Here is a 10507-nt window from a genome sequence, read left to right as displayed (position 1 = left end):
ATACAGTGGAAGCGCAGACACTAGGAGGGATCATTGGTAAATGTAATTAAATATGTCATTCAAACCAAGCACCAGCAAACCCTCATAGGATGACATTTGTCAATATCCCCAAATTATGATGCCGCAAAACATGTTTGGAACACTGCAGCTAGGATTTGCATCGATGTGATCAAATAAGTACGGCCCTCACACTAATTACAAAATCAATCCAGCTGCAAATCCTGTGAGTGCCAAGATATTTTGCTGACACAATTCAGTGTTATATTGTAGACAGAAAATGTACATACCTAATATACACCAGCCTACACATTGCATTACATACAATTTGCAGATACTCAAGGTAGACATGAATTTATTTGAAAAAGTTTAAGAAATAAAAAAGTACTAAAGCAAGTATAAAAAAATAGTTTTGAGATGAGTTTACACTTAATGGCACTGCTGTTAGAGTGCACTGACAGCATCAGATCACATTCAAGGCATTGGGTCATTTTAACCTTCAAAAGATAACATGAACATTTGCATTATAGACGATCATGTTCAAGGCATTGGGTTGTTTTAACCGTTAAAAGATAAAACAGACTGGAGCATGGGGGTCATTCTTAACACTTTAAGGCTTTTGAATTTGATTTGCATCAGAGTACGGTAACATGCACACAATACGGTTTGTGCATAACCAGATGAATGTATAATAGTTTGTTTTAAAGCTTTGCAATGACAATTTCCCTAATAATCCTTAAATAAATGCAGAAAATCATCAAAATAAACATTTGACCATGTTATTTTTGTGACACCTGTTTGATTCTGAGTTTGGACATATAAAGTTTGTATGCGAACTATTTCTAAGATGCATACTTTCAGTTTTTCCGAACTCACTTGCAGATAAGAGGGAGGCTTGCACTACTGGTGCTGGCACATGGCAGATCAAACACACCGCTGGAATGCCGAATCAGCCATCTTAATAATTCTACAGATTTCAGAAAACCAGGTGTTTTAATCAGCGTACGCTTACTTCGATTTCAACATTACGCCGATTCAAGATGAGCAGAGTCGTGTTTACATGGCTATTGCCATAAGTTTAACATCGAATTATTAGTGTGCATGTAAATGGACTCACTGCCTCAATGAACCGAGCATACGATTTTGAAATGTGTAGAGAAGTAACAAAGCCATAAATATACAGGTCCAAATTTCAGGGGAAACACACAATGTATAAAAAAATAACCCAGAGTTAGGGGGTAATTGGCTTGCTTTCTGAAAATGCTATTTGACAGATGAAATGCTTTGTTAACTGGACCTGGACCCCCCCCTTCATAATTGTTACTAGTTGGTCACAGTGGCCTTAAAGCAGTGGTATTCAAACATTTTTAGCAGGACCCCATTTCCCCACCCTCACAAAAATGTATTGCAACCCCACCCCGAATCGAAGGATTTTTTTGGTGCGATTTCCAATCTTTACATCAACAAATAACCTTCAATTCATTACGCATTCATCTCTTATCAAAATGAAGAAACCAATAGATACATTTACTGAAAACAATTTATTTTCTAATTATCTTTCTCAAAATGTTTATTGTCCCATACAAAAATGTGTACAAAACTATTTGGGCATGACCACAACTTTGAATACCACTGCCTTAAAGGCTTCATTTTGCACTTCCAAGTGTCAATATCATCCAAACATTTACCATATAAAACTAAATGAAAGAACAGTATCAAAAGCATGTGTTACATAAACATACAAGATAATGTACATGAATTCAAGCATTACCCAGGTTTTTGATCCTTTGGACAAAGGTGCCAAAAAAGGCTTCCAGTTCCCAGACTTGGCATCAGATTTGGGGGGTTCATGATCAAAGTAAGTTATTTCTGCAAACTACGTATTGCTGTTGGTGTGCTACAACTCAAATATAACAGTTACAACTGGTGGTTGACACATAGTTTTAACCATTTACTAATTGTAAGCTGTTGCACATGGAAGACAGTTATTCACTGCATAATATCACCAACACCCTCTGAATTGGCCACTTAGTACCTTTTCTTATGCTCAACAGCAGAGAGCCCTGTCTATTACCATACCAGTTCAAACACTGACTCACTGTGGTTCCTTGTTCCTCACAAAACACACACAAAAAATAATTTGACATGGTTTTGGGGGACACTTTGCTTGCCCTTACCCTCTTGGAATGGCTGAAATGTAAACTACAGTTTTACGTTCAAGGCCAACTTGAAACGGACTACTCTAAACTCCAGCAAAGAGGAATAACTACAAACTACTAAAGGAAGTTCAACAAAACAGCACAGCTGCCCTGAGAGACTAATAGGCATGTTCTGAAAACAGTTGGGTCACTTTGGATCTTCAGACATGGTCAAGTGTAGCTGGGTAGGAAGAGCCTGCTCGTTGAGTTTGGCATGTTTTAGTTGAGCGTTCACTGGCCTCAATACTGAAAGGCAGACCAATTCATCCTCCTTGAGTCACATATACACAATACCTGTTCCCACACAATGCTCCCTCATACCCCCACTGTCCCAGATGCGAGAATATATCATTAGAGGGCCAGGTGGGCAAATGAAGAAGTTAGGCTCGCAAACCTGAAGGCAAAAGGAGAAAAATGTAATGTCAGTTTCAAGTAGACAATAATTGTACCTCATCCACAACATCCATTAATTGATTCGAACCACTGTAAAATGACAATTACATGCAAAATACTACAGAAGTATTATTATGTAACCAACATGTTATACTTTTTGTGACGCATGCCAGAGCCCAGATAAACACACCTTTCTCGCAGGTGCTGCTCTGCTTCTCCTGGGCAAAGTTGAGGCGGTTCTGCTCCACGGCCGTCCCGTTGGACTCTGGGCTGCTGCTCCGCGACGGACTGCTGTTGTCCTCGTTCAGGTGGGCCAGGTCCAGGTGCTGCTGGGCCAGCTTCAGGTGCCTCCTCAGCCTCTCCAGCTCCTGCTGTGAAGTCTCGTCCCCAAACGACTCACGGCCCGAGTCGCCCAGGTTGTAGTCCAACCGCATGCCCTTGGGGTCCTTCTTCAGAGCTGTGGTGTAGCCCGGAGGAGCTGTGGGGACCCGGTGGCCACATAGTGTGGGACGCTGGCTAGCCAGTTGGTGGGGAATTGGGGGGCGAGGACGAGGGCGGCAGAGACAGTCCCGGATGCCGCTATAGCCCAGGTGGAGGATCTCCAGCAAGGTGAAGAGCAGACAGAGGGCACTCACCCCGTACATGATGAGCAAGAAGATAGTCTTCTCTGTGGGGCGCGACACAAAGCAGTCCACTGTGTGCGGGCAGGGGGAGCGTTTGCACACGTACGAGGGAGACACCTCCAGGCCGTAGAGGATATACTGGCCGAACAGAAAGGAGACCTCGAAAGCAGCACGCGACAACAGCTGGAAGATGTACACCTTCATGAGGCCATTGCGCTTGATGCGCCGGCGCCCGTCATGCTTCTTGTTGGGCTTCTCCTCTTTCTTCTTCTCCTTCTCCACCTCAATCTCCTCCGAGATCATGGGATCCTCCTCACCATTATCCTCCGCCTCCTCGTAGTTCCGGTTGGTCCCTAGGCTCACCATGGGCATTGTCCTACCACGGGGCCTGTATTCCTCGTCGTCCATGCGGGCAATCTTGTGCATGGCAAAGCCCAGGTACATGACGGTGGGGGTGGTGATCATGATCACCTGGAAGACCCAGAAACGGATGTGCGAGAGCGGCGCAAAAGCGTCGTAGCACACATTTTCGCAACCGGGCTGGTGCGTATTGCACACAAACTTGCTCTGTTCATCGTAGTAGATGGATTCGCCTCCTACAGCCGTCAACACAATGCGGAAGACGATGAGCAGCGTGAGCCAGATCTTGCCCACAAAAGTGGAATGGTTGGAGATCTCATCCAAGAGACGCGTCAGGAAACTCCAGCTCATGGTGACTCCGGAGTGGGGGGAGAGGGACACTCAACTCTATATGGGGGGAGTGGAGAAAAAGTGAGCAAAACAGATTATATAGGCTTACACCATTTTGTATAGCTCCTGAGAGTGAGGCAGTACTATGCAATATTCAACTTACATTTTTATTGAATCATATTTTACTATTTGGATTTCTCAAGAATGGTGTCTAAACCGACTCTATAACGACAACCTCTCAACTGCCAGAAGTGTGCAGCTCATTGCTGAAAAAATGACGAGACGGATTCCTCCTCAGTACGAGAGTTTGCAACACGTGTGAGCACCAAAGACACACACCCCTAAACGATTCCAACTTCATTGCCAATTATTCCTGGGAAATTCAGACCAGCTATTGGATAAGAATAGTTATGTAGAACAAAGACCAGACTGTTTGACAAATTTCCCTCATGGACTATTCTAGTGGATATAGGAGGCTTGCTTGTCATCAAATATCTCAACTCTTTAGGCAAATACTATAGCCTATAAGTTTAGCACAAATCTGTTTCAGTGCCCACAAATACTACAATATTGAAACTGCCCACATAATATGAAGAGAAGACCTCTATTGCCTGCAGAGGACCAGTACGTTTACTACACCAACCAACTGAAGTGTGTAAATGTGATATACGCAGAGGCTACTAATAAAAGTATAAAATGGGTCCGTGTGAAGTATGCCTCTTTCTGTTTGTCAGTACAGGCCTCTATGAAAGTGTCAGTCAATTAATGGATACTCATATGGTCTATTTGATTGGTAATATTAAAAAAAAAAAAAAAAAAAAAAAAAAACGCTAGCAAAACCAGATGGCTCAAGGAATTAAAAGGCACATAGCACGATAGATGAGCAAATGCACCTATATCTTGCCTTAGCTGCAATGTACTACCATTAGGAGACAGATGTGGTGAGCCATCAGAAAGATATCACTAATATCCACCAGATGGCATTAACATCAATGTAAGTGTCTCACAAAGGCAGCCCTCATGAGTTTTGCTCAGTATGGATAATACCAGTTCTGTCAGCTTTTCCTTCTTGAGATGTCACAAGCTTGGGCAAGGATCTCATGAAATGGGCACTAAATATATATTTACTCCAAACTACATCAATGAGCTATGCACAGTACATTTCAGAAACTGATGATTTGAGCATTGTAAATTCTTGACCATAAACTGCCTTAGATAGGGGATTTTCAAACACACCCAAAAGCCTGGATGAAAGGTAACTAACCTTAAAAAGAGGCAGTCTCATTGCTAAATCCATGTTTGTACTTTTAAATTAATGAAAAATATGAAACTCAAATGCCTCAAGAGCTTAGTTCAACTGTCCTACCCCATCAGAAAACAAAATATAACCTTGTTTACGACATTGCTGGCCCTTTTTAATCAAGTTCTGGCCTGGATTAGATCTTATCTGTCGGAAAGATATCAGTTTGTCTCAGTGGGTGGTTTGTCCTCTGACAAATCAACTGTAAATGTTGGTGTTCCTCAAGACTCCATTTTAGGACCACTATTGTTTTCACTATATATTTTACCTCTTGGTGATGTCATTCGGAAACATAAGTTGGTGTTTGAAGATATCCCTCTAGTGGAGTGGGGACTGTGCTTTGGCAAAGTGGGTGGGGTTATATCCTGCCCGTTTGGCCCTGTCCGGTGGTATCGTCAGACGGGGCCACAGTGTCTCCTGACTCCTCCTGTCTCAGTCTCCAGTATTTATGCTGCAGTAGTTTATGTGTCGGGGGGCTAGGGTCAGTCTGTCATATCTGGAGTATTTCTCCTGTCTTATCTGGTGTCCTGTGTGAATTTAAGTATGCTCTCTCTAATTCCTTTCTCTCTCTCTCTCTGAGGACCTGAGCCCTAGGACCATGCCTCAGGACTACCTGGCCTGATGACTCCTTGCTGTCCCCAGTCCACCTGGCCGTGCTGCTGCTCCAGTTTCAACTGTTCTGCCTGCGGCTATGAAACTCTGACCTGTTCACCGGACGTGCTACCTGTCCCAGACCTGCTGTTTTCAACAATCTCGAGTAGAGGTCGACCGATTATGATCTTTCAATGCCGATACCGATTATTGGAGGACCAAAACAAAGCTGATGCCGATTAAATCGGCCAAATTTTCCCCCCCCCCGTTCCTAGGCCGTCATTGAAAATAAGAATGTGTTCTTAACTGACTTGCCTAGTTAAATAAAGGTGAAAAAAAAAACAAAAAAAAAACCGGCCAAATCGGCATCCAAAAATACCGATTTCCGATTGTTATGGAAAGTTGAAATCGGCCCTAATTAAATCGGCCATTCCGATTAATCGGTCGACCTCTAATCTCGAGACAGCAGGAGCGGTAGAGATACTCTGAATGATCGGCTATGAATTGCCAACTGACATTTACTCCTGGAGGTGCTGACCTGTTGCACCCTCGACAACCACTGACTATTATTATTTGACCCTGCTGGTCATCTATGAACATCTTGGCCATGTTCTGTTATAATCTCCACCTGGCACAGCCAGAAGAGGACTGGCCACCCTTCCATAGCCTGGTTCCTCTCTAGGTTTCTTCCTAGGTTCTGGCCTTTCTAGGGAGTTTTTCCTAGCCACCGTGCTTCTACAACTGCATTGCTTGCTGTTTGGGGTTTTAGGCTGGGTTTCTGTACAGCACTTTGTGACATCAGCTGATGTAAGAAGGGCTTTATAAATGAATGATTTATTGTTTACAGACAATTTAATTGAAAACAAACATTGTTAGCCTCAAAACCTAGTTCAAACTATCATTTTGATTTCATGGGTGGCCCCGTCTATGAATTTGTGAGTGAGTCCATCTCTCCAGCCCCATCCAGAAGCTATTTACATTAAAAAGTAGGGGCTTTGTTGTTGTTTCAACTGCAGATTGCCTCTTTAATATCTCATAGAAAACGTACAAATTCCAAGCACGTTCCAACGTCAGAGCGGTCTAGCCTGAATGTACAGGGTGGTGGGGAGGGCAAGCAGTAGGCTGCTCACGCCGAAGAACTGGCCTCAGTGGCTCTAAAAGTACATTTATGCTATTTTGCCTTTTTTAAAATAAAATAAAAACAGGTAACCATTCTACCCCTTGTACACGAATACGCAGAGTTTCCAGGCAGAGAAAAGCTATTACACACGGCCGTAGAAAATGGGTTAATTAGAAATCTACGTTTCTACTGTGCCCTCGTGTTGCGTTCGATAGCTTCCATCACCTTCATCCCCTCGCACAACGAAGGAACAAGCTAGCATATATCAAGATATCAATTAGCTAACTACATATTTAGCTACCTATTTCTCCCTAGTAACACTTACCAAACAGTTGACTGATTGGCTATCTAAACTAGACAGAGAGGATAGCTACTTACATCAAAATATTGAAAAGCAGTAGTTAGGTGAAAAACAATTGCTTCAAGCAGCCGAGCTAACGTTAGCGCACAACACTCAGAAACACAAAACATATCCTAAACACAAACTAATGCTCAGTTTTGTTGGTTGACGTATTTGTTATTAATCTTACCTTGAATCCTACTTACTCCGTTTCTAAATTCCTTGAATTTTGCCTATAGGCTATGCCTTAAAAAATGTTCCTCAAATGTCTGGTCACTTTCCTCTCCACTATAGAAAAAAAAAAGCTTCACTTTATTACCCGCATTCGAAAAATACTGGGGGAGACAGACAAAGAACATCCCTAAATCGCAATTTTCTCCTCCCCTACGCGCGAATGCACCCCACCCCCCTCTTCAGGACCTTCTCATGAAATCCGAGACAAGGATCTACGTCGACACTCTTCATCCTCAGAACCTGACTATTTGTTTTTCATACAATGCGATACACACAGTTGTGTGCTCCCGACAGTCAGCCACCAAAACAGATTTAGCCGTTTACATTGCAAATGACGACGGCAGTACAATTTCTCAAAAAAATGATGTCCCTCTCTCTCTCTTGAGTTCATAGACAGACTATGGCTGGGCGTAATGCAATGTTCATTTGTTCTCACAATAAACTGTTTGCGATATTAACAAGAACATCAATAACTATAACAACCACAATGTAGAATTTGTACGCACATCTCTGTCATAATGAAATGTATGTATGCACCCCTATAATAGAGATTCAAGAAAATTGCAATTTACTTACTACTGTAAAATTTCAGTTAGCACAACTAGGCAACTGTCGCAGTATGTCTATGATAATTATGATTTACAGTCTGCTGAGTTTTACCTGCATGCTGGTGATGTGGGAATTTGAAAATGATGCTACAATCCTCATTGTTGTGGGATGTGCCCCCAGCTGTTATGTGGCACATAGCCGCCCCCCCCCCCCCCCCCCCCCCCAAGTAGTTATTATTTGAAACCTTTCCTCCTTCTCGACACTTTCTTTGGCAAGATGGGGGTGGGAATCATTCCTCCCAGACTAGCTTCCATATACAGTACATTTTTACCCTCCATTGTCATCAGTTGGCACACGCAGGAAGTACATCAAAGGCACTCCAGTCTTCTGTGGGATAGAGATGTGTGGTCTTTTCATCCACACAACGATGTCATCAACTAGACATAATTCCACTAGATTGAGTACATTCTGTATGTTTCACTGTTCAATTATTTCAGCCATCTCAGAGGGTAGCCTACCATTTGGTTGCCAGCCAGTCAGTCAATGATCATGGTCATTGTTCTTCCTGTATTCACAGAAATTCAAGCAACATCGCTATGCAATTGGCAAGTAAGCAGATGTATTGTGTTCAATAAATTGCTTGCGAAAAGACTTCATGATTGTAAATGACCGAGTTGTATTGTCTGGCCAAGGCAGTTTGCCACTCAAAGCCCATCATACTGCTTTTCACTGCAAACAGGTCAGAGATGGAATGTGCTCCCCTTCCCTCTTCTTGGGGAGATTTCACAAGCGTGCTTTCATTCATGGATTTCAATGTGGGGTCCCCTCATTGACTAGACTTACAAGCTTCCTTTTCACCACAGAGGCAGAAACTCTAAACAGCAGGAACCCAAAACGTAGTGGTTATTCAAGTTGCTTGACAATAGTGTGCTGTTAAGATTTGCTTTGTGCTCTGGAGTGCAGCTTGCTCTTTCCCATTGGGCGGCTCACAATTGGCTCAGCGTCGTTCTGGTTTGGCAGGTGTAAGCGGACATTGTAAGTAAAAATGTGTTCATAACAGACTTGCCTAGTTAAATAAAGGTTAAATAAAACAATGTTTACTCTGATCACATTTCTCCGGAATGGAACGTCCATCGTGTTACAACTGTTGGCGTAACATGACCAAACTCTAGGTAAAGGTGCTTTGTCCAACAGTTGCTTATTCCATTTGTGCCACTGTGTATGACCTGTGTAGGCTAGTGGTTGAATCATCCCCTCGTGATGTTTGTCTTCCTCAATGCCACATACTCCCTGCTTTTGAGAAAGGTCAAAACGGGCGTTTGCCTGAATATTTTCGTTCTGCCGTGAGTTTACCCATTAAGGAGTTATAGACAGCTCTTTTGTCAGTGTAATAGGCAGAGGAAGAAGGAATGGGGGAGTGAGTGGCAGAGAAAATTAGAAATGAAACCCAGGGGTATAAACCATACTTTGGAGCACGGTAAAAAAAAAGGATATCACAACAAAGAAGGGTAAAATCACCCTGGGAACTCACCACTTTAAAATCATTGGTTATTCAACTACATTGCAAACTGATATTCCCCACCAATTCCACCCCTGGTTGTCCTTAAACATTTGAAATACGAATTGTCACAGAATTGACTAGCTATACACTTGAAGTATTCTGGTCGACAGAGGAAAAACTCACACCTACATACAGTATGTGCCAACAGCATTAACTCAAAATCCATCCCCACCCTCTTCCCCAAGAAAAGATGGCTGTGCCTGTTTTAGTCACTGGGCAACAAATCTGTGGATGTGGAATTGCACTACGCTGCCCTCAGCAACTCTATAGCCTTTCTCTGTCCAAGCCCTTAGTCATGCTGATGTGCTTTGAGGCAGTTGAATTATTAGAGCCTTATCTCACTCCCCCACTGGTTGTGATGTTCCCCTCACATTCTTGAGGTGTTCTCCATACCATCACACTGGCTCACAATAGACCATGACGTTTGTAAGATGTTGTATCAATGTTGGATCAATTGTCGTTTTAGTGTTTGCAAGACTCTTTACACTTACAGATCCAGAGATAATGGACATACACGTGACGCTACTGTGTCCTGTTTGGGAGGTGGTTTTGGTTCACGTTTGCGGTCCAAAACAAACATTTTGCGGGTTGGGTTCAGTTTGAATAATTATAAGAATAGCATCTTAACACTTTTTATTAACACTCTTTTTCTGTTTACCTTGTATAACTTCATTCTGAAGGTATGGGTTACATATCAGAGGCACAAGACAGACTGTTTGTTCACGTTGCAAGATCAATCTATGATTCAAAGCTTTGTGGTGCCTTTCGCCGTTACTACACGGAATATACCCCTGACTGGTGCTTGCAACTCTGCTGTCCATGTGTTTTTGATAATGTCTATTTGCTGTGTTGTTTTATATGGTACTTGATGTTGTAATGATGGTTGATGATGTTTATAACTGGATGGGCTA

General features: G+C 42.7%; 1 protein-coding gene across 1 annotated transcript; it reads right to left on the bottom strand.

The window, feature by feature from the left end:
• Positions 1-335: 335 nt before the first annotated feature.
• Positions 336-7762, bottom strand: LOC106581869 (gap junction gamma-1 protein). The gene is made up of 3 exons (XM_014164302.3): positions 7443-7762; positions 2779-3958; positions 336-2589 (listed from the first exon to the last, which is right to left on the bottom strand). The coding sequence occupies exons 2-3, from the start codon at positions 3920-3922 to the stop codon at positions 2576-2578; spliced, it is 1158 nt and encodes a 385-aa protein (XP_014019777.1). The 5' UTR covers positions 3923-3958; positions 7443-7762; the 3' UTR covers positions 336-2575.
• Positions 7763-10507: the final 2745 nt, after the last annotated feature.

This window comes from Salmo salar, chromosome 21 (assembly GCF_965601325.2).
Source record: "Salmo salar chromosome 21, fSalSal1, whole genome shotgun sequence".
Taxonomy (NCBI): domain Eukaryota; kingdom Metazoa; phylum Chordata; class Actinopteri; order Salmoniformes; family Salmonidae; genus Salmo; species Salmo salar.
Note: the sequence above shows the minus strand (reverse complement) of the source record. Positions and strands in the feature narration are given on the sequence as shown.

Coding starts and splice junctions, on each gene's coding strand:
- LOC106581869 (XM_014164302.3), bottom strand. CDS start 3,922: ATGAGCTGGAGTTTCCTGACGCGTCTCTTGGATGAGATCTCCAACCAT.